General features: G+C 48.1%; 1 protein-coding gene across 6 annotated transcripts in view; it reads right to left on the bottom strand.

The window, feature by feature from the left end:
- Positions 1 to 2,725: 2,725 nt before the first annotated feature.
- Positions 2,726 to 13,747, bottom strand: part of ARIH2 (ariadne RBR E3 ubiquitin protein ligase 2) — a 49,407-nt gene continuing 38,385 nt past the window's right edge. For 5 of the 6 annotated variants that reach the window (XM_061196743.1, XM_061196744.1, XM_061196745.1 and 2 more), the window contains 9 exons: positions 13,456 to 13,565; positions 11,963 to 12,080; positions 10,920 to 10,970; positions 10,808 to 10,829; positions 8,235 to 8,386; positions 7,250 to 7,393; positions 6,561 to 6,629; positions 5,343 to 5,426; positions 2,726 to 5,113 (listed from right to left, as the gene is read on the bottom strand). In XM_061196743.1, coding sequence (XP_061052726.1) covers positions 5,042 to 5,113; positions 5,343 to 5,426; positions 6,561 to 6,629; positions 7,250 to 7,393; positions 8,235 to 8,386; positions 10,808 to 10,829; positions 10,920 to 10,970; positions 11,963 to 12,080; positions 13,456 to 13,565 — 822 coding nt within the window. In that variant the 3' untranslated portion in view covers positions 2,726 to 5,041. Of the gene's footprint in view, positions 5,114 to 5,342; positions 5,483 to 6,560; positions 6,630 to 7,249; positions 7,394 to 8,234; positions 8,387 to 10,807; positions 10,830 to 10,919; positions 10,971 to 11,962; positions 12,081 to 13,455; positions 13,566 to 13,747 lie in introns of all 6 variants that reach the window. The other variant, XM_061196746.1, reaches the window with a different exon arrangement.

Here is a 13,747-nt window from a genome sequence, read left to right as displayed (position 1 = left end):
GGGGCACCGCGGAATCCGATGACTGCGCACATTGTGGTGGCGTCGGACCCAAGGCATTCGGCACTGACACTCGCCAATGTAGGCGGCCAGGAAACGCCTTGGAGGTCTGCTCTGCGGTCGGTCTGAACCTCCCGGGGAGGGCTGCACGAGTCAGGTCTTAGGAAGCAACTGCCTGATGTGCGGGGTCGTATAGACGGGGGACCCAGTCTGGAGTGGTCAGAGGGGGCTTCCTGGAGGAGCCCTGGCACCCTAACAGTAACCTGCAGGAATGCTGCAGGTGCTCAGGTTCACAGGAACACTCCTTGCCTCAGCGCTGGCACATATGAAGAGGGAGAAAGGGACTTTTCCATAATTGAGACACCAACGCCTCAGAGGAAAGTTAAACCCAGATTATCCCCAAATATGGAGGTGGGAGGACATACCAGTGGCCAAGTGCCAAAACCTGGTCTTTTTCGTTCTCTGCTCGCCCCACCCCCCACCCCCGAGGTGGACATGCAGACAAGAGCAACATCATTGAGGCAGGTCCCACCGGTGGTTTGTCTTTACACTGTTAAGACCCCCTCCCCCTCCAACTTCCTTCCAGACAAATAGAGTGTGCATTTTCTGGTCTCAGTAGGGCAGCCCCACCTTCTTCTCTTGGAGATTCTACACACAATGGCAGGTTTCATCAGTGCCCAAGTATTGGGTTGGCCAAAAAGTTTGTTCAGGTTTTTACATAAGATGTTGCTGAACTTTTTGGCCAACCCAATACATGCGTTCATCCGGTCACCTTTAGGGACTATCTTGTCAATCTCCTTAGGAAACTAGAGAAGCACTGTCCAATAAAAGGAGAAGTTCTGGATGTTTTCGGGGGGGGGGGCAGGTGGCAATGGGAGCCTTTGGGGCTCAGCCAAAGCTGGGATGCTGACCAAACACCTCCAGTGGTCCAGCATCCTGCTTCAGATGGAGTAGGAACTGAGCTCTGTAGGCAACTGGCAAGTCTGGACTCTCCCAACATGGAGGGAAAGACAGAGGCAGCGAGGACCTGGCCCTTCTTCCTGAAATGAATTCCAGATGTCATGGTTTTCTGGTATCCATGAATGAATGTTGAGACCATTTCCTTTTTAGCTTTTTAAAACCTATAATTAGATCACCACAAAATGCTCATGTTCCTTAAACTATTTTCCTGAACTCCATTCTCCTAAGTTCCTATTACCTGTATCCAATTGTTATGCTTACTGCTATGCACAGCTAACTCATCACCAGAGGGCAAGCAGGTTGGGTGGGAAGTGGGGGGCGCCTCACCCCCTATTTCTGCTCTGCCTGCTGTTGGCTATGAGAATTTCACAACCACAGCATAAACTATAATTTCTTGGCCTTTTAAAAGCTATGGCCTTTTTGATATCTAAACCTCTCACCACCCAGGCTGGCTCACCTCATGGGGGTGGCAGTCCCATCTCAATCATGATACATAGTCAAATCTGGGTCTTGTGCTGAGCTGTGTTTTAATCTCTATTACAAAAGTTGCATTTACTTTCCAATTTCTAACAGCGAATGTTTTTTGTTTTGCCATTTACTAGAATGATGACCTTGGGCAAATTACTCATTTTGGACGGTGACAGCACCTACCTCACAGGGCTGCTGTGGTGACTAAGTGGATATGTGCTCAGTGACCATTAGTGTGATTATCTTGTGGGGACAGGAACTGGTCTAACAAATTCAATGGCTATGTCCTCTGTGCCCAAAATAGAGCTCAGTATATAGGCAATGCTCAGATTGTTGCAGGAAGCCCTGAAGAGTATGTGGAAAATCCCTCCTCCAGATTTTGCTAGAATGTGCTATCTTCTCTTGTTCTAAGATCACCAAGGGTATGGTGCCAAGGCCATTGGTATCCTGCCCACTGATCTGCAGGAGTAGCTCTTCAGCCCCTGGCCTTGCTGCCTCAGTGAAAACATTCACTAGTGACCAGTTCTGTGTCCTCCATGTTCTGGAGGCTCCTAGAGGGTAGAGACCATGTATCTTTTGCACACTATTGTATGCCCAGGTGCTGAGCATGGGGCTTGGCACATCTGAGGTCCAAAGAGGAGCAGTTGTGGAATTGACTAGCAGTGTCTGGGACCTCCCCGGCCTTGGCTGCCCTGTGCATGCTGTGCTGCCCACAGCGCTGGAGCCTTCACCCCTATCAGTGAAGTTGCCGCCACTCCTGACACCACAAATGCGGACCCCCTTGTTCAGAATCCAAGCTCTGTTTCCTGTCCTCAGCCTTTGGGATTAAACTCCAAACATTTCCAGTTCCTGTCAAGAGTCCTCTCTTCCTAAGCCCAGGGCCCCTGTGAAGCCACAAGTCCCGCTTCCATACTCCATGGCCCTTTGCTCCCACATCTGCTTTGGACGGACCGAAGGATCTTCTGAATAAGCAGCTCAGGGACTCAGCAGGGCTGTAGGGCATTAGAATCAGTACATTACCACATCCTGGGATCTGTGTTTGGTGGGGAATGGTTTGGCCTGCACCCAAGGAGGGAAAGGAAAGCCAAAAATACCAGGATATTCCACTTCCCTCCACAGGTGACCTCTCCCCAGGAAGGGAAGAAAGGCAGAACAGTCAGGCCAGTGGGGCCTTCACAGCCCTCTGGAAGAGGGGACTGGCCAACAGGAAGGCCCCTATTTGGTGCTCACTGGCCTGAACCCCCGGGGGCATTGGCTCAGAAGGCTACTTGGATCCTTTGAAGAATGGCTCTGCACACACTTTTATAATCAGAAACTTGCAGTTTATTTTGAATAAACCACTCAAGGTTGAGCAGATGACATCACCTCAACTTTTTCTTTGAAGAAAACAAAGATATATGGTAAATTCATGAAAACACTGTGCCTTCCTTTGCAGGGCAGAAAAATTCTGCCTGACCTTTTCCATCTTCCTGATGTTAACAAGAGACAGCCACTTGAGGCACAAAAGAAAAGCTCTCCACAGATCAAGGGCTGCAGGCTGCAGTCTGGGCACAGAACCTCCTGCAGCTCCAGTGGTTGGGGCCACAGCTGGATGCAAATGCACTATGTGGTAGCTGTGCAGTCCAAAAAATGTCCAGGGCGCCGAGGGTGTGACTTAAGGTGCAGAGTTGCAACTCAGCTCCTGCCGCTGCCATGGCGGTGACACAGAAAGGACTCAATGCAGAGGTAAAAGCGCCAGACACCAGGATCTTCCATGGGCCAATGCAGCAGTCACACCCCACCCCTAGGTCCCGCAGCAGGCACTCTCCTCCTTCAGTTAGCTCAGCACTGTCCAACTCTGGGTTCATCTGCTATACTCATAACTTGTCCTACCGCTCCACCCCATGGTCCCTTCCTTGCAGGAGATGACAGGAAGAGGCAAAACCTGACCGGGGAGAAAGGGAGCCTGCAGCCGGCTATGTACCCCATGACTCCAAGAGTTACAGCTGTCCTCTGCCTTCAAGAGTGATTCAGTTTACAGCTTACATGGTACCTGGGAAATTACCGACTGAGGTGAAAATGTTTGAATATCAAAGAATTTCCAACACAATATTTATTCACAGATCTCCCAAGCAACTCTTCCAGGAGGTCAAGGAGGCCCTATCGAGTATGGACAACTCTGCCAGCCTCAGAGTGGAGGCACTGAAAAAAGCCATAGAAACCCCAGGAATCACAGATGTAACTTCTGAAAGGCCCACAGGACCAGGTTCAGGACAGGTAGGACACCATGCAAACCACTTGTTACTCTGCACTGTGAAAAAGCTGGCCCTTTTCCCTGGCCCGCCCCTTGTGGTACAGGAGCTGGGACCACAAATCAAGAACGGTGCTGGCCTCAGACTCCCAGACCCTAGAGGTACTGTCCTCCAATAGCTGAAACCAGGCAAGGGGGAGCGCCACCAACCCCTAGAGTGGGTAATGGAGATATACACTCCAGGTTAACATAAAAACAATTTGTGCAAACAAGGTCCCTGAGCCAGGCAGACCAGAGTCCTTGGGAGGACCATGCTGAACTCTGACCCTGACGTTCACCAGAGGAAAGTGTAGCAGGACAGTGTCAGGTATGGCTGTGTGTGAACCTGGTCAGAGTCACACCACAGGAACACTGGCACAAAAGAAAGAACCAAGGTAAAACAAATTTATTTGGGGGAACAATTCCCTTTAAAAGTGGATCTCTATCTTTAGAAAACAAAAGAAAACTGTGCTGAACTCACATCCCCTGGTCTGGAGGGCCACAAGCCCACCTACGTGTTCGGCTGTGGGCTCTGGCCTGAGTAGCCAGACCCAGGTAAAGCTCACTTTCAAGAATTAAGATGAGTCCACAGACACACAGTGCCATCAGACAGGATGACACCCCATGGCAAGACTCCGTTCTGTATTGTCTCCTCACTGCCAACGTAAGGCAGTGCACCTGACCACAAAAGGGTCTACAAGGACCAGGCAGGAGGCACGATGTGATTCCCTGCGCTCCATGCCTATAACTCAGGCCACCTCAATTTCCCACCATCTGCCACCCATGCTCTTCCCTTGAGACTCTAGCTGTGGCCAAACACATATGAATCTGGCAAGCAAAGACCACCGGGGCCCTCTTGCAGTAGAGATTCTGAGGCAAGGTGAGCGGGCAGCATATGTTACATTCTAAGTAAAATAGCTAGAGGTTAAAACACTCCAATGCCAATTTATTTTTAAAAAGGGTTCTGTGTAATTCTATGGTTTGTCTGCCCCTCTTTTTTGTATAATTGTACAATCTTTGAAAATTATAAGTTGTAATGATCTAATCCTATTAATAGTCATTCAGAAAAAACTTTCCCTCCCTCCCAACAACCATCCAGGGGGAATTAAAGGTCCTGAGAAGAGGCCAATTCAACATGGCCTCTACCCTGGGAAAAACAAAAAGCAAAAAGATGAGGGAAAAAAAAAAAAACAGAAATCGACTAAGAGGTGTGTGGCCAGTGTCTCTCAGGAGTGGGGCCCTGGCTGTTGCCTGGGGTTGTGAAAGGCAGAGCCTGCAGCATGCAGTACAGCAGCCGGGAGACCTCGCAGCCACATCTTCCTCACTCTGGCACGTCCATGTCCCAACCTAGGTGTCATGGAAATCCTTCAGCAGGGTTCTCCTCCGCTGCTCTGCTATGTGCATCTGGTTCTCTAAGTCCTGCACCAAGGAAGCAAGATAGGTGCTTGCATGGCCCAGTCCCGTGAGCAGGGAGCAGCTAAAGCCACCCCACCCCTGCCACCCCTGCCACAGACTCCAAGAAGTCAAAAGCACTGACCTTCCCACCCTTTTCAGCAGCAGCCTCCAGTCCACATGCCAACTACCATGTTACCTATTACCACACCAGCCCTCCCTTGCCTGCCAGAGGATCCAAGAGGACAGCACTTACCCCTCTGTCATAGCTGTCTGCACGCTCCACCTTCCACGACAGGTTTTCGATCTCAGCCTCCAGCTGAGCCTGCTGGTATTCAAACTGTATGGGTAGAGCAGGAGGGTCAAAAGGAGAGGGGGCTGTAGCCGGGGCAGGGCCTGCAGATGGGAGGGGCAGATGCAGCACCTCAGGCTCGCATGAGCTATAGACAACCCTGATACTGTCCTCAGAGAGCAGTGCTACTTCCTGTACCCAGAGCCAGAATCCAATCAAAAGGCTACCTATGGAGTACAGCCATGTGGCAAGGCCACACTCACCCTCCGCCCCCAAAGAAAAGGGAAGAACTTAAGCCACTGAAGAGAATCCTCCCAACATACAGGGAAATGGATGCTGCAAAAACAAGTCAAAGTGGATATTCACAGACACTGTATTCACTGAATACTTTGTTTTTTCAGCCCTTCTGAAAATCAAGAGTCTTAAAATTTTTCAAACCATTTGACTTAGTAATTATATACCCACTGCACAAATCAGTTGCACAAAGAGGTTTCCCAATGTCTTATTTATGATAGTGAAAAACAGAAACAATAAATGCCCCAAATGTTGGTACAACCATATACTGGAACATTTATGCAACTATTACAAAATGGCATTTTCCAGCCTGGTAAATAACGACAGCTGCAAAAACAATTAGTTGTAACAAAAAAATGTTATATATATAACCTTGATTATAGAAATAATTTTAAAAGGCTGGAAAACGCTAACAGTGGTCATTTCTTTCTGGTGGGATGATGAATGATGTAAACGTTTTTCTAAGTTTTTCAACATTTAAACAACAAGTGTGAATTACTTTATAATTGGGGGGAAACAACCCAACATCTAAGATGAAAATTAAACCAAAATGCAAAAAAAGTCCACTATATTTAGGAACATGCAAGCTGCATATCCTCCCAAAGCATGGGCACTTGCTCCCAAGTGGCAACAGACATTTTCAGCCAGTCACCCCAAAAATATAGTTGTTCACGGGCTTCAGTATATCTGCCTTCCTATTACACAAAATACCAGCACCTGAGATCTACTTTGGAAATGCCTAGGGGAGAAACAAAATTTTACAATTGCCAGTTTTGATTTTGCCCTCCCAATAACCAGGCGTCTGGTCCTTGCTCTCCTGCAAAGCGCAGGTAGAGAAGGGCACCTCTGAAGCTAAGAGAGCAGAGGAGAAGAATCGCTTTGCCTTACCAGCTTCTTCCTGGGTCCAGACTCCATGTAGTATGCATATGGGTACGTGTACTGCAGGGTGTATCGACACTGCAATAGAGAGAAGAGAAGGGACCTGTATCTATGATCCTAACTACATGGATCTCAAGTGGCTTTTACAGTTCTTACCCCACCATGCAAATTAGCCTGGCTCAACGGGTATGGGCCTGAAAGAAATGAGGCCAAGGCAAATAAAAGATGAATTGGGGGACAACATGGCAAAAACTGAAACAAAAATGGTCACAGAACACCCACAGTTCCTTTTTCACACTGTGATTTATTACCAGCAGCTGCCTCAACGGCTCTTCCCTCTTGAGTCGGACATCAGAGTCCACACATCTATCTCAATACTTGTCCAAAGACAATCTCTTATTTTCCTTTGAGTGATGCATGGATGGGACAAAAGAAGAAAAGGGCTCTAGTTTTCCCTGCAGTTCCTTCCCTGCAGGCAGAGGCACCGGAATACTCTTCTTAAAATCCCCTGGACATCCACAGAGGGCTGGGTCCTCAGTGGGCACAGCCCAGCAAAATGTGGACCCATAAGCAGGAGCATGCAGGACTGTACAGGGTGCTGAGCCCCCTGCCCCCTACAGTGCCTCCCACCCTCAGAGGTCTGGGTCTGACAGGGCTGGGCATCAAACCAGGGACTGGAAGAGTGAGGGGGTACAAACCTTGGCCAAGAGCTTGGCAGCATTTTGTAGGTACTGCCAGTCGATCCACGTCCCCAGATTATTCATGACCCTCTCCTGAATCTTCTCGTGAATCCGCTGGTATGTCTGTGCCTCCAGCTGCAAGCTCTTGTTGTGGTTTTCCCACTACAGGGTTCAGAGGAGGGAGAAAGCTGCAGGAGTCCCAGGAAGGTGGAGATCCAAAAGGAGTTCAGAATGGCCACAGCCTCATCTAGCTGATAGGGACTGTGTGTCCTTGGGATTGCAGGAGGGGGGCTTCCTCAGTCCACACTACCAACCCTGTCCAGAGCAGCTGTCTGCCTGCCAAATCACTCTACCCCACTGCGGCAACAGGACTCGAGCCCTGAGGATGAAGCAAAGCTAGGTAACTACAGGTCTCTTGTGCTTAGAAACCAAATGTCGCATGCTCTGTGGACTTCTGAAGGGTCTTCCTGGGGAGAACTGCGCTCTGAATCTGACTATTAAGATGGCACTGGATTAGGGGGAGGGGCAAGATAGGGGTAGGGGATTAAGAGATACAAACTACTATGTGTAAAATAAGCTACAAGGATATACTGTACAGCACAGGGAATACAACCAACATTTTATAATAACTATAAATGGAGTATAACCCTTAAAAATTATGAATCACTACGTTGTACACCTGAAAATTATATAATACTGTCAGTCAGTTATACCTCAATTAAAAACAAACAACAAACATGGCACTGGATGGAAAAGACTGTCTGATGATCCTTCATTATCCTTCAATTCATCATTCAAACAAGGTCAGCATGTCCTTCCTTGTTGGCTGTGGCTGCCCTGTGGAGCCTGAAAGCCATATCTATGGAGGCACCACTCAGGCCACTGCAGGAGTTCCACTTCCTGACTTCTGTGTGCGCATGCTGGCTGTAGCTACCAGTCACTGGGAATTTCACCCAGCAGGCCAAATGGAAGAAGCCCACCCTCCAGGCTTCTGGATGCCTACCCTCTCAAAGTAGAACAAGTACTTCTTGAGGGCCTCCCTGGCCTGGGCTTGCTGGCTCTGATTGACAATGTCAGGGTTCTCCTTGTACCGACTGCACTCATAGTACTCGCTGCCGTGGGTCTTCCAATCTCCTAGACACATCCAGCAGAAGTCTACACAGAACAGAGAAAGAAGTATTTACACACACGAGACAAGCCCACATTCCTCCAAAGTCATAGGCAAAGCAGGAAAACAGACCGATCCTGCCCCGGGGCGGGGGGGGGGTGCGGCGGGTCACCTATCCAGAACTCTCCAAGGGTGCCTCTTTACAGAGGGAATGTATACCTCTCATCCCTGTCACATCCCACTGTCCCTGTAAGCCTGTCCTTGCTGATCTGAACAACAGCCTACGGATAGTCTCAGTTTCATGAACACATATGCTTTGTGCCGTTTAATCCAACACAAGCAGATGCTGACTGTACAAGGCCACTGGTCTGCTGTGTCAATGCCTCTGTGACAAGCAGAAACTTGTCCAACTGAAGCCCACCTGGTCATTCAGAAAACACATTTGCCCTCCTGACTATCTCCCACTCTCAACACCTGTCCTAGGTGTTGTACATGAAACTGGAAAGAAAGACTTTTCCCCCTTTTCTTCTGTCTTAAACAGCACATTTTTATAGGAATTCCCTGGCGGTCCAATGGTTAGGACTCGGTGCTTTCACTACCGTGGCCCGGGTTCAGTCCCTGGTGGGGGATCTAAGATTCCACAAGCCACGCAGTGCGGCCAAAAAAAAAGAAAAAAATAAAACGCACATTTTCATAAAACCCACCCAATAGTGCATACCCAGAATTATGACTCTGTTTCCATACTGAGGAAGCAAAGAGGGAAAAATAAAGATCCCCTATGAATGCTATACATCCGAACAACTATTGTGGCTTAACGGAGAGGGGCCAACCACAGTTCTATGTTCTGTCTCTACCAGAGACCCCAACAGCGGTAAACGCTATTTCCCAGGAATCACTCCATAAGTTGGCTCAATGACTTCCCAAAAGGGACTTCTGTAAAATCTGGAGAAGCTAAAGCTAAAGCCAAATCAAGAGACCCAGAGGTCGTTCACTTCTCTTCTCCTAGGAGGCTTCATTGAACAGTGGCAATATTGCTTTCTCCTCAGTCAGCTAGGTTGTGTTTGCTACTGTTTTAAATACTACTACATTGCTTAGGGTTGCCTGTACAGGTAGTACAACTATACAGCAATGCAAGGGATGGAAGTTAACTCTGGGCAGTAAGGGATGGGGAGACTATGACTGAGGAGGGACACACAGAGGACTTCCTCAGTACTAGGAATGTGGTGGGTACTCGGGTGTTCACTTTGTCATTTCTCTTTAAACGGTACGTATGTCTTGTGCACTGTTCTAAGTGGATCATACATGTCCCTCTCTCATTCAAACATGCAGAAAAGCTAGGGTGGGATATCACTGAGGAAATATGCCACTACCCTCGGCCTATCTTCGTTCTACACTTCAGGGTGACCACTCCAGTCTAAAACCTTGCCTCGTCTACTCTAATTACAGTGTGCTCCTGGGAGAACACAGGATTAGCATTAGTCAGGCTCATACAAAGAGAAACTCTCATGGCCTCCTGGTCGGCCTCTAAGCAGCTGTGTAAGAAACCTATCTGGACATATTTTCTACCTGAAGGAATTTTATTTCTGTACTTGATCTGGCAGGAAAGGAAAGCAAAACCAACAGGTTGTATGTAACCTACACCTGACAGATGACGGAGGCCTGAAAGGCCAAAACCACCTCTGCAAACTTTATAAAACCTCAGAGGAGGACTTCCCTGGTGGCACAGTGGTTAAGAATCCGCCTGCCAACACAGGGGGACACGGGTTCGAGCCCTGGTCCAGGAAGTTCCCACATGACGCGGAGCAACTAAGTCCATGCGCCACAACTACTGAGCCTGTGCTCTAGAGCCCGCGAGCCACAACTACTGAGGCCTGCGCGCCTAGAGGCCTTGCTCCACAACAAGAGAAGCCACTGCAATGAGAAGCCCACCGCAACGAAGAGTAGCCCCCACTTGCCACAACTCGAGAAAGCACGTGTACAGCAACGAAGACCCAACGCAGCCAAAAATAAATAAATAAATTTATATATATATTAAAAAAAAAAACCTTAGAGGAAAACTATTATTTTACTGCCTCCAGTAAAACCATGTACAGCCTGCTTAAAAGGTATCTGTAAGGCAGCACAGATAAGCCCCATGCTACTTACCTGCCTTGGCAAAAATAAAAAGAACACACTAAAACCTTCTTCTTGGATGACTGAGGATTCATGAGGGTCTAATAGTCACCCCAAACTTGACTTCTGACTACATGTGTCAGCGAGACGGCAGTGGGATTATAAAAGGGACCGAAAAATAATAAATCAAGAGATCAAGAAATGCTTTATTCTGGTTATCATGACCCTAAGTGACTGAGGCTGCCCTCTGTTTTATCACTTCACCACAAAAGCACTCACTAAACAAGCAGTGGAGACCTGTGCACAAGAAACAGAGACTGTGCCACTGGGCCTTGTACATCAAGCCTGGGACTCACCGTGTTTACACTTGGAGCATTGCTGTCAGAGGAAAACAGAAGAGAACATGTTAAGGGCACGCTGACCAAAGGCTCCACGTCACATAAGCAAAACGTACAGGCGTCTGCTCACCATGTGATTGCAGCCTCCGTTCTTCTCAATGCAGATGTTGCACTTGGGACACTGAGGAGACAGAAGGGTGCCATTAGGCTCACGCACCATCAGGCCGGTTCTAAGACAAATTACACAAAGCTCCCGGCACCCGTGCCCAGTAGCTCATCGTGCGAGCACTTCTGGGGAGGAGCATCTCACTTAAATGTGGCGGGTCGCTGAGGCTGGAACAGCAATTCAAGGAAATGAGGTCAGCATGTTTGGCTCTGAAACACTCCAAGCACCATCTGTCCCTGCCACGAGGCCGCTCAGATTAAGCACAAGCTGAGTCAGTAGAGAGCTTGCCTGCTTGGGAGGAATGCCAAAGCAGCATAAGAGCTGCCACACTGGACTAAGTCCTCATCAGCTTGCCTGAACTTCTGCTTCCCGGAGAGGCCAAGGAAATAACCTCTAAAGCTCGCTCTCATTTGAGAGATGCCAGCAACCCCAGGCAGCAATGCAGAGATCAGTCTGATGCTGTGCTCTTCCACCGCCATGAAAAGGACTATGCTTAATGATGTCATGGTCACAGCTGTGCTTGTGGGTGCATCAACTCAGCGTGTGACTGGCACAGGGTACAGCCTTGAGTGCTGAGTCATGCAGAACTCAAGGGGCTACAGGCCATGCTTTCCCATGGGAAGTTTCCAGAATGAGAATTGGGCAGGCCTGGGCTTGCATTAGAGTTCTGCTATTTATTAAGTGTGGCTATCAACTACCTCCCTCCCAGGGCTGTTAAAGCTTGGGAGGCATTCAATAAAACCTAGTCTTCTTCTAATTAGTTTTCCTAAGGGTCAAACTTCTCCAAGCATTTCAGCAATTTATTAAAATAAATGCACTCGGTGCATACTATGATAAATTGCTACAAACTCTGCCAGGTCTGGGCAGCCTCCATCAAGAGCCCTGAGGCCCTGATCAAGAGCCTCCATCAAGAGCCCTGTTCTGCTCTCAGGTGGTACATCTCCTGGGCAAGGCCCTGGGCAGCACTAAGGAGGGCAGATCCATGACAGGTAAGATACAGTCCTTACGTCTTTAGTGTGAGCACTAATGTAGTTGGCTGTTTCAGAGTCGTCTGCACACTTCGTGAGCCATTTCCGAATTGTGGCGCAGTCTGTGGGGGCGTGATACATCTGACGACACTTGAAACTTAAAACCAGAAAAGATAATCGTTAGGTCAGATCCTGTGTTTTTCATTTTCCTTCTGTCCAAGCCAACAGATCCTGAATTAGAGCTTTTCAAAGAGGTAACATCACCTATCAAGGCATCTGAGACCTTTTCTTACCCAGGATTATACTGAAGTACTGTGTGAATTTCTCTCAATAAACCCAAATGAAATGTTTGTTTTAAATATCTTATGTGGTGTCAATCCTTCCTGACAGGATATCAAATTCAGAATTCAGCTTCCCAAAGGGCACAGGGATGCATTCTGAGAAGATACCTCAACTCAGGCCCAAGGCAGGAATGAGATCCAGTTCTGGGAGCCTTGGCTTATCTCCAAGTCAGATGTGCACACAGGATGCACAAGGCCAGCACTGGTGCAATCTGTAGGGGCATGATACATCTGACAATGCTTGAAACTTAAAATCAGAAAAGAAAAACACTCCAACATTCATCAGGCCAGGCTCCCATGTTTTTAATTTCCCTTTTGTCCAAGCCAACACAACTTTATGGATAAAGGCTCTCAGGCAGGTAGCCTAACACATGTCCCAGGGAAAAGAAGTTCATAATGCAGGACACAAAGGATGGAAAGCAACCACATTAGTGGTTCTTAACCTTTGGTGAATCACAGACTCCCTCAATAACATCTTGAAAGGCAGGCACATATGCACACATACCACATTTTCTACATACTTTCTCTGAAGCCCCACCATGAATTTTCCAGGGAGGTGTGAATTGGGGACAGGTCTGGACCTAAATTATGGCTCTGCCATTACCTTGCACCTCAATTTCCTCACCTATAACATAAGAGTAACAACAGTACAATCATACACAGTTGTTGTGATAATGAAGGTAAAATCATCAGGACAGAGCATTTCCTCTGGTAAGCCTTCAGTATACTTTAGCTATTCCCATCATGTCTACTGAATAGAGTAAACCCCAGGTAAATATAAACACATTTATGGATTATAGTGTTATAAAATTAGCAGAAAGGCCAAGAGAGAGAAAGATTAAAACCTTGATGGTTGTTGCTTTCAAATACAGTAGTATGTGAATTATCTGTGCAGGGAGATACACACCCATACAGACACGCAGTCTCTGGGCCATAAGTCTCAGTAGCATAAACCACAGCACATTCCCCAAGAATCTGTGCCCCTTTCTTGTCTCCAGACTGACTATTATCAAACATCTCATGGAACATGAGATGCTAGGTACAAACCCTGCCCACGTGGAACAGAGCTGCTCTTCTGGCTCAACAACCCTGCCTCTCCCAGCCCCACCCTCACAAGAGCAACAGCAGTGATGCTTTAGAGCAGGAGAAGGCACAAGCCCAGGGCTGCTCAGCACCCACACTCACTCTTACCAGAAGACCTCGTTGCACCGATTGCACTGTACTCGGCGAGCTCTGGGCTCCTGTACCCGGATAACCATGGGGCAGTCTGCACCAGGGCACAGCTGGAGCTGGTAGTGACTCTGTGAAAACACCAAGGGGGGGGAATAATGAGGACATCCCCTAGTTGGTGCCTCCAAATTAGACCTCCCTGAGTACTCAAATGCCTTCTGTTCTTCCAGCTGATGACCTATATCAAGGGGCTACAGGAATTCAAGATGGATGTCGTGAAGACCAGATATTAGGCAGGTAGTGCAAATGACCT

Source organism: Eubalaena glacialis, chromosome 7 (genome assembly GCF_028564815.1).
Source record: "Eubalaena glacialis isolate mEubGla1 chromosome 7, mEubGla1.1.hap2.+ XY, whole genome shotgun sequence".
Lineage (NCBI taxonomy): Eukaryota > Metazoa > Chordata > Mammalia > Artiodactyla > Balaenidae > Eubalaena > Eubalaena glacialis.
The sequence above is the reverse complement of the archived record's forward strand: the minus strand, read 5'-3'. Positions and strand labels throughout refer to the sequence as shown.